Here is a 15,856-nt window from a genome sequence, read left to right as displayed (position 1 = left end):
AGGAGGTCGAACTCCTGCAGGCCCCAGGCTGGACATTTGACCCACAAGTCAATGCCTTGGGACCCCGCGGGGGGGGAAACAGAAAAATTCTGCAGCCTGACAGCAAGATTCCCTGCATTCCTCCAGGCAAGTACAGCAGCTGGGAGATCTGCTAATTGTCTCATCAGCCGAGCTCCCTCAGAAATAAGATGCCCCAGTTCTGGGACTCATGACTGCCCTACTTACCCCCGGCAGCGTCCTCGAACTGGGGCAAGAAAAAAAAGAAAGCAACACGGAGAGAACAAAAAAAAGAGCTCGTAGTGGAGGGTTGAGACTAAAACGAGACGAAAAGACGGGTAAAGGGTGTCGCCAAGTCCTTGAGATGCGGTGTTTGGATGCAGTTGCCGGCTAAGGTGGCCGTAAGCTAACTCGGTGTCGCTAGCTTGGAGCGCGGAGGGAAGCTCGGCTCCCCGGAAAACGATTTGAAAAGTGAGCCGGATAAAGGCGAGGAAAGTCGTAACGACTCCCGGGATATTGTTATGGCGTTGCAAAGTTCATGCGGCTTACTTTCATGTCTCCGATGAGAGTTTGGAAGAGTCCTCCGAGAGCACTGCATTCCTTCTCGATAACAGCCTCCATTTTCAGGACCACCTCCGGCGGTCAGTCCCGGCTCGGTGAGCCGCTGCTCGCCGCTCCTCGCCGCTGCTGCTGCCGGCGGCGACGGCGGTCAGTCCAAAACAAACAAACACTACCAAAACGAAAAGAATAAACTAAACCGCGGGTGGTAAATCGAGCGGCTCCGGTGTTGGGAGAACTTTGACGAGTTGCCGCTTCGACTCGGGCGTCAGAAGGCGCCGCCGCCGCCGCCGCCGCCGGGACGAGGGGAAGGTTTAAATCCCCGTCTCCGCTCCGCGCCGGCCCGCCTCTCAGCCATGGCCCCAACGACAAACACGAATCCACGGATCACGCCGGTTATCGCTTTGTTTTTTTTTTCTCTCTTCTTAGCTTGACAGGTAACGAAGGCGAACACCGGCGGAGGAGCGCGTCCTGTTCCCGGGGACACCGGCGGGGAGACTGACTCACCGCGCCCGGGACACACCGGGACTAAACTGTCAAGTTACAAATGACGCAAACACGAGTTTCCGGTTCAACTTTACAAAATAAAACGCGCTTATAGTTTCGTGTGTTGAGGACGAGACGCGGAGGATCGCCGGACTTAAGACTTAGAAGAATCACATAAATGATGTTCTGTACCATTAAATCGATTGTTGTTGTTTTTCCAACTCCTGAACATACTTAACCGTCGCAACAACAAAAAAAGGAGGCGGGGGCGCTTTTATTGTGAAGGTGGGCCGTTGCACACCCACATCCGGTAATGTTCCATGTCGTTCCCAGACCAAAGAAGGTTACACTTACAAACCCATGGGATCTGGAGGCCTTTGGCTTCCTCTCACACATCTTATTTATTTGTTAATAGCCTCCTTTAAGTCGCCTTATCTTGCATTAAGACCCGGAACACCTGCCCTATTTAAACAGTATGTGTAGCCCATCATCGGCACATTTAAATGAGAGAGACAGAAATGCAAACCTCATAAAAATGTGATTTTTTTTATCTGTTGACATGAAACCATTTTTCACTGCTGATATGTAAACATAAGAACATGCGATCGACTCTCCAGCGGGACACTTGTGGGCTACTGCAGACATCTAGTGGCTGAAGCCTGAAACACATACAATGAAATGACTTTCTGCTTGTCCTGCTCAGAGTGGAGTTGTCCAGGATTTTCATGATGTGTTAAAACGCTGAGTCCATCTGGATTTTGATTTATTTCTCTGACCTGAAAATCGCGATCGATGTTAAAAGGACTCACGGCCGGTCAAATCGTAACACACAGGACAGGGAGAAAATGTCATATCTAAGTGGGTTTTTCCTTTCTTTTTTTTTCTTTACAGTGGAGGTTAACGTACGTGTCATAAAAACTCATCATTCAAACGACAGTGAACGAGATGAATAGAACGTCTGTGCTTTTCAAAGAATTGCGATCGCATACAGAGGTCTTACATTTGACCCCGACGTGCATCGCTGGCACATTTGCCTCGCAGCTCTTCCGGCGGGACGCAGATATCCCGGGCCGACCTGCCCGGGAAGCCGTTGTGTCCCGAGGGCGTAAAGGGGGCGCAGAATTCCCTTTCCCTGAACCCCAAAAGGCTCTTGATAGCGACAGCGATAGCGACAAAAGACACTGTAACAGAGTGGGCTTGTTTGTTTCCTTCAAAACATTTATTGATTTAGTTGTCAAATCCACTATGAACGCAAACAACAGCATGTGTGAGAAGCAATCAGACATGTTCTTCATGGTCGTCTAAAACTATGTTAAATTAATAGACATAACTTAATATTCTAAAAGGCACAAACGCAGGTGTGCAGTTAATGCAGCTAATAAAAGGTGATCAGTGTGGGACATTTCACAAGGCAGCAAAGCAGACAAAAGTAGTGCACGCTTAAAAAAATACCCATAAATGATTTGTTCAGAGATAATAATTACTTTTTTTCCTATGGTGTGGTAGCTACAAATCAAACAATCAGCAGAAGCAGCGGTAAAATCTTTTCCCACAAGAGATTCCTTTGAATCGGTTAATGATGCGCTGGTTACGTCGCAGTCGACGCCCGGTTTGAATCTTTTTGTTCCACATTTGACAAAGCCTTCACGTGGACTCTGAATGATAAATAATGCCCGTTCACAAATGAAATGTCACGCTAATGTAATGGGAGTCTTGCACCGACTAGTGGACACTTGCATAGCGTTTCCAAGACATTATATAATCACATTTATGTTTTGCTTGCTTTGCCGCTCTGCAAGCCGTGGAAGGAAAATGTCATTGAGTTGCACTGTAAATGGGAAATAATCCCTTGGATGAGGATGTGACCCCAGAAAAGAGGAAATAGTTGCAAAATCATAATTCTATCCAGCAGGCATGTCACTTACATCTTGCAAAATCACTGTCGATCTTGATCATATCGCACGATATTTATTGCGTGATATTATAAATATAACGTCGATGACCCGCTGAAAGGAACAGGATAAGAGCAAATGAGCCGCCGGTGAAATCTGTTAACTTCACTAAAGTGAAAGCTACCTCAGCTTTCTTTGAAACCTCTTCCTGTGCTACAATTAATACTGTTATGAGTAGCACTTCTTCTGACCATTTCTTTGAGACAAACCCCTGCCGGACAGTTTTAAGCCATCATTTCCCCAAGACAGCGATGTGTCAAACCCAGAGTGCCTGCTTGCTGGCCAGGGTTTACTGTCAGGTCCTCATACATTTCACACCGGTCTGATTGAACGCTGGACTTTTTAAATACACGCGCAAGTGACGAGGACGCGGTAAACGTGATCGCCGGTTCACATTCTCCACCTCCTGAAGCCCATCACCAAACTGCAGCCGTAGCACAGCGTCACCACAAACGCAAATATCTGTGAACACAAGAGAAAAACAATGAAAGTGAGGTTTATTTTACGATACATTACGAAACACAAAACGCACCCGGCTGTCACCGATTAGAAAAGGTCAAATCGATGTCAAAGTAATGATCGCTAATCCCATTTTGCTGCAACGAGAAGTTGCTATTTACTCAAATGGAAAGACCGTCTCTTGAATTTTTCGAGTCATGATGTTCAAGACCTACATGAGGTTGTGTAAAAACCATTGCTTTTAAAGGTCCGCCACAAAATGTGCGGTCAAAGCAGCCAAGATGCGATGCGGATCTCGGTGAGATAGCGCCACAAACAGCCTCCGCAATGGTTCGATAGTTGCCACGTCGGCGGAGGAGAGGATTTACAGAGGTAACAAAAGACGGGAGATATCAGGCTCAAATAAGAGTCCAGAATCAATGTTTATCCAATCAAGATCCTTTATCTCCCTCAAAATAGCCCCATATCTTGAGCCAGTTATTTACACCAGGAAATACGTGGCGCATTAAATGAAGGGGGTGAAAGGAGGCGCCCCGAAAGCCGAGCTCTTTATTCATTCCTACCTTTGATGGAAATGTAGTGCTTGTTTGTGTGTGTTTGATATGACAAATATAATGTTCTCAAGTGTTTTACACACTTTGTATCCACTCACATACGGCTTTTGATGAGGTTCAATCCCCACATGTACATTTTGGGAACTTGCTTTTTATCCTGGCTCTCTCCAATCAATCGAGATCGATTATTCATCGCTCCATTAAAAAGCGCATTATATATTTTTCCCACGAGCTGCCAAGAGCACGCCTGAAAAGTGAAACTCAAGCTAAAGGAAGAAATGAGGAAACGTGAGAACCAGGAGGGCTTCACCCACAAAGGCCTTCTGTCAGAATCCAACCAGGAACCTTCTCGCTGTGAGACACAAGCGCTGCTGTTTTATGACTATATATGCAATATATATCGCTACCGGTGAATTATTGTCCAGCCGTGGTGTTACAGTGCTCTGCCTTTTCCACCATCTATTATTTCACACTGACTTTCTCCACAGACCCCAGTGTGGATGGAAAAAAAAAGCTGAATATCTTTTCTCCTCATATTTCATATCGCAGCGCCTTCATTTTCTGAGCTGTGTACGGTGTCATTAAAATACAGCACGGCGCCGATTTCTATTCATTGTTCCCTTTGAAGAGGCGTGGCTCACCGTGGCGGCCACATTAATATTGTACTGGTTGGCCGTCAGCACCACGAAGATGTTTCCCCGGGGCTGGTTCACGCACAGCACCGCCTCGGTGCTGTTTGGCCTCGGAACCACGTTGGCCGCCGTCGTCGCCGCTTCCAGCACGAAGGCGCCGAAGTAGAAAAGCACAGCTAGGAAATGGTAAAAAACATCCTGCGAAAAAAGAAGAAGAGACAAAGGATGGAGAAGGTGTGCGACCCACGTTCGAGAGTTTCTCGTCTCCAGGGGGGGGGACGAGAATTCGAATTTTACAAACGCGCCCAGGAACCGTTGGATTTCATTACCGACCGGCCATTCAAGACCACCTTTGTCTCCTTTGTCGTCGCTCGGAACAATGAAGAACGGCTGAGCGAGTGTCAGCCTGCACACCGAGGCCACCTCACCTCACCCATCACACACAAGGACACTCGAATGGGGGAGGGGAAAGGAAGATGGGCTGGTTTTAAAAGAAAATGTTTATGAGATGAGAACAACTTTATTTATCCTGAAGGAAATTGTTGTGCCAGAGTTTCAAGCAAAAACATAACGGTAATAGATAATAGTAGGAAGGAGGGAGAATAAGAAATACAATAAAATATAAATTGTCAAGGTTAAGGCTATCAAGTGTTTTAAGGTACAAAGATTTGAAGATTCCCTGCGGCTTAGGGAAGAGGAATTAAAAAGGGGTGAAAATTAGGGGTGAAAGCATCAGCCCAAGAGAAAAGCAGTAGAGGGCTTATGTGTGTGTGTGTGTATGTGTGTGTGTGTGAGTGTGTCTTGGATTCTGCGAGAATAGCCGGGCAACAGTCGTGCCATTGTTGAATTTTGGAGTGAGCTCATCATTTACGTCGCTCATTGTTTGGCCGAAGACAAACAACCCCACATGACTCCTGGGAGAAGAAGGTCGTGTGTGTGTGTGTGTGTGTGTGTGTGTGTGTGTGTGTGTGTTAAGGCTTGCCCCCTTTGAACAGCCCAAAGTTTAGCTCTCAACACAAGAGTTTGAGCACCATACCTTCATCACTGCAGCAAACACTGCGTAACAATCCGGCCTGAGTCTTTTTCTATGTTGCAATCCTCTGCAGGCTGTGCAGCTCGGAAATTAAAGCAGGTTTGCAGAAATCGTCACAACACAAGTGTGTGTGTGTGTGTGTGTGTGTGTGTGCTGCGTGAGGCAACATTTTTAGTCGCGCTTCCCTCGATGATTACTGGAACGGTGTCAGCGAGAGTTGTGTCCTGGGATGTGCCTGGACACGGGCGTCTCGGCCCCGTGACTGACTGAAAAAGCAAAGCGCCGCTCTCTCTTGTGTGGCTTTTCGAGCCGCTCGCACTTCACCAAACACACTCGCATTTCTACGACACGCGGTTTGCCTGAAACACACTGCAGGGCTTTTGAGCCACATGTTACATCTGATATAGCAGGCCGGAATAACGGGGTCACCTTTTTTATCATGTCACAGTGAATATACTTTTTTAAAAACAGAATTAAACATGCTGTTGTAACGTGTGATGGGGAAAAGGACAGGTGCTAATACATTCATTGGGGAAAATACAAGTGTGACATTCTGTATAGACTGGATGGATGGATGGATGGATGGATGGATGGATGGATGGATGGATGGATGGATAGATGGATGAGTGGATGAAGAATAATGGACAGATGGATGGATGGATGGATGGATGGATGGATGTAGAATAATGGACAGATGGATGGATGGATGGATGGATGGACTGATGGATGGATGGATGAGTGGATGAATGGATGAAGAATAATGGACAGATGGATGGATGGATGGATGGATGGATGGATGGATGGATGGATGGAAGGATGGATGGATGGATGGATGGATGGATGGATGGATGGATGGATGAAGAATAATGGACAGATGGATGGATGGATGGATGGATGGATGGATGGATGGATGGATGCGAAACACATTTGACTTGAAACTTACCAGAAAGTTCCAGTCGGTGTTGACGCGGTCGGCCAGGCCGGTGACGAGCAGCGTGAGGTAGGCGGAGGAGAAGAAGAAGGCCGTGACGGAGACGAACATCACCCAGCCTTGCAGCAAAGGCACGGGCACGTTGGAGGAGGCCACCAGGATCCAGACCAGACCGCCCAATACCTGGACACAGAAAACACCGCCGCTGAAACATGCTGACGGATAAAAGTGTAGAATTTCAATATTTCAAAATATCGCTAAACGCTGCACAGAGCACTTTCAGGATCCCGTCTTCTGGAAGAAGGAACTGCAAAATAAATGAAACTTCACTTTTGTGTAAGATGATATTTTTATACGCTTAAGGTGAATGAACTGCAGAGCCGGCAACAAATTGTCTTTTTATGCTTTTTACGTCACCGCAATCAATTCTATGTTTCAAATCAATCCATTCATTCATTCATTCATTCATTCATTCATTCATTCATTCATTCATTCATTCATATCTTCAGTTCTTGTCACCGTTCATTCTGTCCTTCACACGTCTGGTTTCGAGTCTCCATGGAGGAATCGACCTTCTGGCGCCGACCGCCGTGAACCATTTGCTGAAATCAGACTTCTGCCAAGATTTTCCGTAGCGACTTTTATCGTCCGGCTTCTTTGTTTTGAATAACTTCCGCCGCCGTCGATGAGCGTGCGGCGCTGGCGCAGCACGTCCTGAAGAACCCGCGCCTCGCAAGTCTATTGCCAAACTGGAAAGTGTGCCAAAGGGGACGCCTGCGCCGAGTTTGGGGAGATGATTTCTCAAGAACGGTGGGGTGGATGATGGCGTGGGTGTTGCACAAACTGCAGAATAACAAAATACGGAAGATGCTACCGGTGACGCCTTTGGACGCTTCAATGACACATGATAGACACGACGACGCCTCCCTCCACATGAGGGGTTCTCCAGAGGATCCCCAGTGAGACACAGGTGTCCTGACACACACACACACACACACAGCTGACAGATTGTGCTTAAGGCCGCATTTCCTTTATTCTGTTTTCAAAAAGGGAGGTTTGAAAAGGGGAAAGAAGGCAGAGGTGAAGGAACACTTACTATTTCTGTGAACACCAGAGCTCCAGAGTAGGTCCGCAGCACTTCCAGGCCCAAAGGCAGAGAGATGGTCGGGGCCGGGAAGGAGGTGGCGGCGGGATTGGTGGCTGGTTCCGACATCTCTGTCTCTGTTTCCCGCTCTCTCTTTGTCTTTCCTCTCCTTCTCCCTCCCTCTCTCCCTCTCTCTCTCTCTCTCTGTCCTCCGGTCCGGCCTCTGTAGTCAAGCGGAAAAAGCCTCCGTCAGACAAAAGACGGGAGCGACCTGGAGAATTCCTCCGGAGTCATGTGTCCTCCAAACAGGTCGGACAGGTGGACCGGCCACTCCCTCGGAAACCCGTGCTGCGTTCGCGGACCTCGCGGAAGCTCCTCGCTCTCGGACGTCCTGTTCATGAGAAAAGAAAAGACCGTGAATAAAGTGTGTGTGTTTACTCTGTCACGCGAGTGGAAACACAGAGAACGTTTTCCTGAATCGTCACGCGACGCCTCGTTCCTCGTCGGCTCGAGAAAGCGTGGTGGTTTTAACGGAAGACGCCTGTTCCTCGCGCCGACGGCGTATTTTCCGACGGCGCCCGAAGGCCACGTTTCAACCCTCACCCGAAGGAGTCGTCCGAGAGACGATGTTCGCCGATCTCTCGAACTCTGTGAGAAAACAAAACAAATGAGGGCTAAGACACAATGGCGCGGGTACTGGTTAACCTCCTAAAGTCCACGGCAGAGGGGCGCAAGGTAAATATTTGTCCAAAAGTTCAGCGTGACGGCCGCAGAGGTGAACCGATCTCCGGAAAATCTCAGCGAGAGCATGTGTGCGGCGCTTTGCATCCAAGTCCCCGAGGTTGGGTTTCTTTTTTTTTTTTCTTTTTCTCTTTCATTCAGCAAAGGTGCTTACGTGTGCTTACATCGGAGCGGTTCTCATACTAAGCCGCAGTTAATGTTTAGCCAGGATTTGGATTATGCGAACCAATATTGACATAACCTCTGACAGGACGTGCCGGCCCGAGTTCACGCGAGGGTTGGGTGCCGTAAGAACCCGGAAAGCGACGACAGACCCTGAATCCTGGCACGTGATATAAACCTGTTGTTTATTGGATGGAAACTTCCAGACCGGACATTCTGGTCATGTATAAACATAGATGTAGTCCTTATTTTCAGACGTCTCTTGGCTTTATCTAAGTTGATATACAGGGCGAGAAGTTGTGACCCCTAACTTTCGGCGCGGTGGGATACGGGCGGCCTCGTGTTTACAGAAAACGACACTTGGACGAAGGTTTTAAAAGATAGCTGCATTTATTCGTGCATCGGAACAACAGAATTAATTTATGTGTACATGCGCATTTCATTCACAATACTGCTCTCTTTAAGAAACATTTGTATAAAACCGTGCGGCTTTGACTCAAACGAGGCGTCCCGGTTGACGTTTGTCCGTCTCTCATGCATAAATTGCTATAAATGATACCATGTGTTTTTTTTTAAATGACATTGTGCGCGGATAAAAAAAGAAACGGACTCGAGGTCGCCGCCGCCGCCGCCGCTTATTTTTGACAAACCCAGGAAAGCTCGGTGTTACAAGTCAAATCATTCCATCCGCCTCCCGACAAGGACACCTCCACGCAGTCCTCCCCGCTGTCGCTGTTGTTGGGTTCCCCTTTCTGCCAGAAGACGGGCCCGTCCAGGGAGCTCCCGTCCACCCACTTCCACTTGCCCTCCGCCTCGGTGTCCGACAGACCGATCCAGATGCGGCTGTGGAATCTGGAGACGAACGACTGCTCCGCCTTGGAGGTGATCATCGCCAGGTGAGCTCCTTTCTTCTCGCAGTCGCTTCTGCTCGCCCGCCACGATTTGGTCGCCGAGTTGCTGGAGATGAAGTAACATTTACCTTCGAACCGCAGCCACTCCGGAGGGCAAACTGCGGATACACAGAAACAACTGTCATTGGAAGGAAAATGAAAATTTTGTCAACATGTAGGTGACGTGCGTTGCGTTCCCGCGGCGTCCCCGGCCCAACGCTCCGCCGCTCAACTTTGAAGACCAAGCTTCTGCAGGGTGACCCTACCTGTCGCGTTGTACTTATCCATCTCCTCCTGCAGCCGCTCTTGAAGGAGCAGCAGGGCGTCGTATCGGCTCCGCAGCAGCTCCGCCTCTCTGGTCAGGTTGCTGAAATCCTTCTGGAGCCGGTCGCGCTCCTCTTTGAGGTCGTCTCGTTCTTGAATGGCGGCCACGTACTCGTTCTGCAACTGGTTTCTTCTCTCCGACAGGGAGTCGTGGCTCGTCCGCAACTGCGTCAACTGCAGGCTTAAGTTGTCGAACTTCGCCTGGCAGCTGGACAGCTGGCCGGGGTCCTCGGGGGCGGCGGCCCTCCCATCTGCGGCGAGAGCGTCGACATAGCGAGCGTTGATTTGAGCTACCGCAGCCCTCGGGCGCCTCGCTGGGGTCGAAAACGACCTCGACGGTTGAGGCGGTACTCACTGCGCGCCACCAGCACCAGTGTGACGATCTGCAGAAGAAGATACAGCAGCGCCAGGCACGCGCACGCCGTCCTCAAGCCCCACACTGAATCCCGCGTTCGGACGGCAAAAGCAGAAACGACACGTGCGGACGATCAACACACACTTTCCGCCGGGCGTGGATGCGCTCAGGTCAAATGCTGCGCTCTCACCTGAAAAGCCATTTTTCCAGTAGTATTTCGATGTGTCGTCAAACGCCATCCAACCGTCTCCTTTCAGCGAGCCGGACGAGCTGTTGAATTCTACTGACATCTGTCAGGTTTATTCAGCGCTCGCTCAACTGGGGTTCTCTCACTCACACACACACACACACACACACACACTCACACACACTCACACGGTCGTGAAGTGAGCAGTCATACAGTCCCTATAAAGAGGCAACGATCTGCTGACACAGCTGGTTTGCGGTTGCTATGAAAACACTTCTATGGTTGCTTACTTCCAATTTTAAAGGAGAAGTATCATCTCTTTGCTCTCGATTGAAGTGTCGTCGTCGCAAAGTGAAAGTGTGTCTCTAGACAGCCGTGATTTTTCTTTCGAAACCAGCGCATCTGTGCGTCTGGCGTCCGTGCAAGATGTCCGGGCCGAGTATCGGGATTTCTACGACCGATTAAGTGCAAAAGCATGGCGGACGTGCTCGCGATCACCAAGACGTGGCGTTTCTGGCTCCGTCCACGGCTTCGGACAGGAGCTTCCTCTGTGGAGGAGAAGCCCGTTCAGCCGGTGGAAGGAAGTCTTTGCCGAGAATCGGATCCGTCACCCCGGCGGTTATCAGACCCGTCGGGATCGATCCTTGTCGGTCCAGCGTCTGAACGCTCGTGTCGTCGCATTCAAATATGAAAACAGTCGGCGGCACGAGACATTAATATGTCCCAAAATCTTGACATTGATCCTTCTATGAAGCGTCTGCGGAGGATCTCCGTGATCCAGGTCTTGATCTGTCCCGGTCAAATCTTATCGCGGCAGCTGGACTCTGTTCAGCTCCGACCGACGTGTCAGTTATCAATTAAAGTAAGTAAGTAAGCAAGCAGAGGATAAAAGATTAAAAAGAAAATATCGTCGGTTACAGATGGTTTAATCTGGCTTGCCTTGGACGAGACCGTTATATATCAACAACTTAGTCTTGCAGAAACACTCTGTTCACAGAGAAAAAAACCCACAAATATATGCCTGATAATGTAATTGATAATATGAAGAAAGTGAGGTTCAGCGAGGCCTCGCCCACCGGAAGCCTTGAAGCGCCAGACGTTTGGAGCTGAAAACACCGGGAGCCACACAACCCTTTGGACATTTAAAGTGAATCGACACGATATGTGCCATGCATAAACAAAACGGGTTGTATTCTTTTCTTTAAATCAATGAACAACCACAGAGAAAACAAAATTCATTTTCTGCACGCAACAAAACATTTTGAACTGTGAAAAAAGGAGTTGCGTTGAAGGTTGCTATGCAGAAAAATACTGGATGTCTTTTTGAGTCCTTCTTGTATTTCTGAGAAACAAGCCCAACTTAAACGATCCGCCGACGGCAAACCAAAACTGACGTCTTTACCTGCCGCGTGAGGTCGCTTAAAAAACATGTCATTTCGATGTTACAAGATCACCCCGATCTTCAAATATAAAATGACATTTTAAAAATGAACTAAAATGAAATCCATTTGAATGAAATCCCGTCCGGAAGCCACAATCGGAGGGTTCGTGCATCGTCACGCAGAAATCCCATCCATGCAACTCATCTGAAAAGTTTGTATGATTATTTGACGTCTAAAAGCAGCCGGAATTATAATAACACCTGATCATTTGTGATAAAGCAGAACGGAAGCATTATTTTTTTCATCCGATTTTTTAGTTCTGAAATGATCATTATTATGCAAACTCTGCATTGACAGCTGCACCGCTAACTACACCCTGTTTGTCAGCTAGCAAGCTAGCGAGCTAAGAATCTTGATTGATTGATTGATTGATTGATAGCCTGTGGGAGGAACCTTGTTGAGGAGGAGGCATGAACGGCTGCGCCCCCGTGGATCCAGTATCCTTGAGCAGATATTTTGAAATCTCCCTCCTCCAACTGCTTCTACTGAATATTTAAATGTATTTAAATGTCAGACTGAAGTTTGACGGTGATAGTTTTATTCCGTTTACAATTTTGTTTGAGTTCCGCATAAAAAAAAAGATATTTGCATAGGGCTTTCTACATATATGCAAATAGCAATGTGACATTGAGTCATGTGGATCCCGCCGTGGCGGCGCCTCCAGCGGCGGCGGCGCCTCCAGCGGCGGCGGCGCCTCCTGCAGCTGCTCTTCTTCTGCTCTTGGGGAACTCGCAGATGAAGAACATGGTGGCTTCACAGTCCACGCGGCCCCAGGTTCCCGTGGCGTGCAGCTCCACGCAGCTGGAGTTTGACGGCGGCGGGTTGAGCTCCTCGCTCGGAATCCAGCCCGAAAACCCCGCCGGGCGAGCCGAGTCCTCGTAAAGATAACCGGCGGTTTGGTTCTGACGACAAAAGAGCGAGAGCAACGTAAGGAGGGCCGGCGAGCTCTGGCTGCAGAGATCACTCGGACACAGATGCGGCAAAGCGGCAACAGTATTGCGTTCGGGAAGTCGTGAGCGGACGGTTTCCGGTCGCACATTCATCTTTTGCTCGATTCCTTTAAACGGGAGCTGGCACCGAGCCTCTTGTACTCCAGACCGAGCAGCGTGCCTTCTGCTGCTTCTTGCACCCGACATGTATGCTGTCTCTGTCGGAGGGACGTTTTAAAGTCCTCTCTGAGTTTCGCTCAAGCCGCGGGCGAGTTGTGAGGATCACGGTTGAGGTCGGCGCTCGGGTTCGACCGTGTGTGGAGAAGGAAAGGCGATACCGGCGGAGTCGTCTTACCGTGCCGTTGTTCTGGGCCCGCGCCCCGATATAAACCCTGGTTAATCCCGCTTGACTGACATAATCTGCCACCAGGCGGTTGCTGGCTCCGGTCTTGGGCACGGCCAGGGTCCCGCCTCTCAGCTTGCAGTTCATGGAGGCCTCCCGGAAACGTTTGGGCTCCTTCACCAGCAGGTAGTACCTCTCCTCTGTTTCCGTCAGCCCCAGGACGACTGCGTGGCAGAGGATGGTTCAGTCCGGCCGAGAACGCTCGCAGCGCGGGATACAGAAAAACTACAGGCCAACGACCGGGGCGAGAACGAGAACCGAGGTCTCACCGCTCTTCACGAACTTCACCGCGTTCTTTAGCTTTCCGACACTGACGTCCAGCTGTCCGACCACCTTCCTGTACCTGCCGCAGTCACACGTGCTGCCTGTCGGGTTGGAAACCAGAGATGGACAGGTTTGAGACGCCGCGCGCCGAACGACCGACGGAATCACGCCGTCGTCTCGGTCACACGATCCGACGACTCCGGACAGTTTTGTCGGCGCCAAGAAATACTCTCGTCCGCCGCAACCTCGGGCCGGACGCCGTAAGGAGGGCGTCCCTCCCCAAGTCAGGGGTCCACGTTATTGGATGCGGTGCCGCAGGTCGCGCTCGTCATTCCATCGTTCCTCTCCGACGGGGAGGCGGCTCGGCCTCGCGCCGACGGGCCGACACCTGAAACCGCCCGCCGCCGAGGAGCATCCTTCCGTCCATTTGCACGCGTCGCCACCTTTTGTCACAAAATAATGTTCCCCGCTGAGATTTTGCCCTCGTGAGCGAAGAAATCAATATACTCGCTTCGCTCATGAAGTAGTCATCACATTTGCTTTGCTCTACTTCTAATCTAATGATTGTAGTGGAGAAGGCCTCCTTCTACCGGGCCATCGCTGTGGGGGAGGGCAGCTCGTCTTCTGCCCTTCACAGATATCAGTGTGAGACGGACGGGATGTGCTGACCCAGAGATAGAGGAGAAAGTGGAGAAAGAACTGGGGGAAAGTGGAAAGAAGACGTACGGGAGGAAAACAAGGCACGCATGGAAGAGCCTGTCACGCCTCCCATGGATATTCGTGTCACAACTGTATGTCGCGGCCGGGCGGGAAAGAAGGGGCTTTTTGAGTTCCAAGCGTAAGACCAGTTTACTGCAGGCGCTGGGAAACAGCACAAGTCTGGGCTCCTGTATCAGATGATTTTGTATGAGGGATTTTTGAAGAAGCTAAGCTTAGGATGAGATGAGATGAGATGAGATGAAAACAACTTTATTTATTCCGAAGGAAATTGTTGTGCCAGAGTTTCAAGTAAAAACATAACAATAATAGATAATAGTAGGAAGGAGGAAGAATAAGAAATGCAATAAAATATAAATTGTCTTAACTGTACACTGTAACTACAAAGATTTGAAGATTCCCTGCGGCTGAGGGAAACTCATTTATATAAATTGATTCATCTCATGGCAAATGGTCTCACTGCAGCCTGATTCTAGCGACTTCATAAGCAAAGTCTGACCACAGAGGATGATGCATCTTGGCTGGACTGTAAAGCTGAGGTGTATATATATATATATATATCTATATATAAATCTACATATATCTATATATATAGATATATATATATAGATATATATATAACGTAATTCCAGCATATGAGACGCTACTTTGAGAACTGCGGCTTTTACAAGGACGCGGCTAATTTATGGCTTTTCAAAGGGTAATTACAGTAGCTTCCTTCCTCCAACACGCCACGGTGGACAAATGAAAGTGTTTCGGCAAACCCGGTATTTACGTTAATTCTTCAGATCAGCCATTTGGTGTGTGTTGCCCCCCCCCCCCCCCCCCCCCCTCACCCCGGTCATGGATGCATTTGCTGGTTCTGACTGTCCAGGAGGGAACGGAGCTGCCGCACCTGAGTTCAGCATCTGTTCTGAAATATAAATTCCCAGTAGATGTAGATGCTACTGTCATTTATTCAGATAAAAACTTTCTAAATGATCTTTCCAGTAACATGAGGTGGCGTTACTATCTCACATTTCAACGGGGACGCCTTATTTAGATGCAATTTCTTTTTTCTTTTAGAAATGAGTCGACGCGGCCTGAATAAAGGTGCGCTCGTCACTGACGGTTTCATATCATTTTGCACATTTGCAGAGGGAGGACGGGAGTTTTATGGATGGAAGGAGGGAGGACAGGAAGGTGGTCGGCGTGAGCCGAGAGGACGAAGAGGACAGGGATAGATGGAGGGAGCGGAAGAGGATTCTTTAAATATTTAGATACTCACCCGGCTTCCCCTTTAACCCCGCCGGTCCGTTCACGCCCTTGTCCCCTTTGTCCCCTGCAGAGGAAAAAGGGATGCCGCTTGAGACGGGCGTCAGAGACGAGACGGGTCAAATCATCCGGCGTCCGGTCTTGTAGTGACAACGTGAAGTCAGAAGATGGCGATACATCCCATTGCTGCCCGCGTTCGCCGCACGGCAATGGGTTTTAAAGCGCGCCGTCCGTTCAATGCAAGAAAAACCCTCCCTCTTCACAAAAAAGCAAAACAGGATTTAGAAATATATTGCAAACATGTTCCAAGATGCAAATACATCATATATCAACCCGGTGTCTTTTCCAGAAGATATCAGCAGCTGCATGTGGGGATTCACGCCAGCGGCAGTTGCAACGTTTGGGGAAGTGGGCCCGCCGTGCAAACACCATAACCGGCCGCTGCCATTATGAGGAAGAGTCGGGGAACAGAAAAACACGGGCGACCGCAGAATCACAAATG

The 15,856-nt window shown here is 49.2% G+C and overlaps 4 protein-coding genes across 8 annotated transcripts in view; all 4 read right to left on the bottom strand.

The window, feature by feature from the left end:
• LOC147229176 (protein MTSS 1-like) overlaps nt 1-1,052 on the bottom strand; it is a 41,609-nt gene extending 40,557 nt beyond the window's left edge. For all 4 annotated transcript variants that reach the window (XM_086156006.1, XM_086156009.1, XM_086156007.1 and 1 more), the window contains exon 1: nt 547-1,052. In XM_086156006.1, coding sequence (XP_086012132.1) covers nt 547-618 — 72 coding nt within the window. In that variant the 5' untranslated portion in view covers nt 619-1,052. The remainder of the gene's footprint in view (nt 1-546) is intronic.
• Nucleotides 1,053-2,237: 1,185 nt separating this feature from the next.
• Nucleotides 2,238-8,857, bottom strand: mal2 (mal, T cell differentiation protein 2). 2 transcript variants are annotated; one of them, XM_086156015.1, is made up of 5 exons: nt 8,290-8,857; nt 7,699-8,077; nt 6,615-6,785; nt 4,648-4,836; nt 2,238-3,455 (listed from the first exon to the last, which is right to left on the bottom strand). In XM_086156015.1, exons 2-5 carry the CDS (start codon nt 7,813-7,815, stop codon nt 3,384-3,386), a joined length of 549 nt encoding a protein of 182 aa, XP_086012141.1. In that variant the 5' UTR covers nt 7,816-8,077; nt 8,290-8,857; the 3' UTR covers nt 2,238-3,383. The 2 variants fall into 2 exon arrangements, with proteins under 2 accessions (XP_086012141.1, XP_086012142.1); XM_086156016.1 differs by having other exon boundaries at nt 7,699-7,909.
• Nucleotides 8,858-8,960: 103 nt separating this feature from the next.
• Nucleotides 8,961-10,548, bottom strand: LOC147229174 (uncharacterized). Its single transcript, XM_086156014.1, has 4 exons — nt 10,349-10,548; nt 10,159-10,242; nt 9,746-10,054; nt 8,961-9,598 (listed from the first exon to the last, which is right to left on the bottom strand). The coding sequence occupies exons 1-4, from the start codon at nt 10,446-10,448 to the stop codon at nt 9,225-9,227; spliced, it is 867 nt and encodes a 288-aa protein (XP_086012140.1). The 5' UTR covers nt 10,449-10,548; the 3' UTR covers nt 8,961-9,224.
• Nucleotides 10,549-11,355: 807 nt separating this feature from the next.
• Nucleotides 11,356-15,856, bottom strand: part of colec10 (collectin sub-family member 10 (C-type lectin)) — a 59,271-nt gene continuing 54,770 nt past the window's right edge. Inside the window, exons 7-10 of the mRNA XM_086156017.1 lie at nt 15,368-15,421; nt 13,389-13,484; nt 13,072-13,283; nt 11,356-12,689 (exon numbers count right to left, since the gene is read on the bottom strand). Of these exons, the coding sequence (XP_086012143.1) occupies nt 12,420-12,689; nt 13,072-13,283; nt 13,389-13,484; nt 15,368-15,421 (632 nt within the window). The 3' untranslated portion in view covers nt 11,356-12,419. The remainder of the gene's footprint in view (nt 12,690-13,071; nt 13,284-13,388; nt 13,485-15,367; nt 15,422-15,856) is intronic.

Source organism: Fistularia commersonii, chromosome 11 (assembly GCF_037954325.1).
Source record: "Fistularia commersonii isolate RoL2024-O1a breed Wild chromosome 11, RoL_Fcom_v1.0, whole genome shotgun sequence".
Classification (NCBI taxonomy): domain Eukaryota; kingdom Metazoa; phylum Chordata; class Actinopteri; order Syngnathiformes; family Fistulariidae; genus Fistularia; species Fistularia commersonii.
This window is presented reverse-complemented; position numbering and strand designations above follow the sequence as displayed.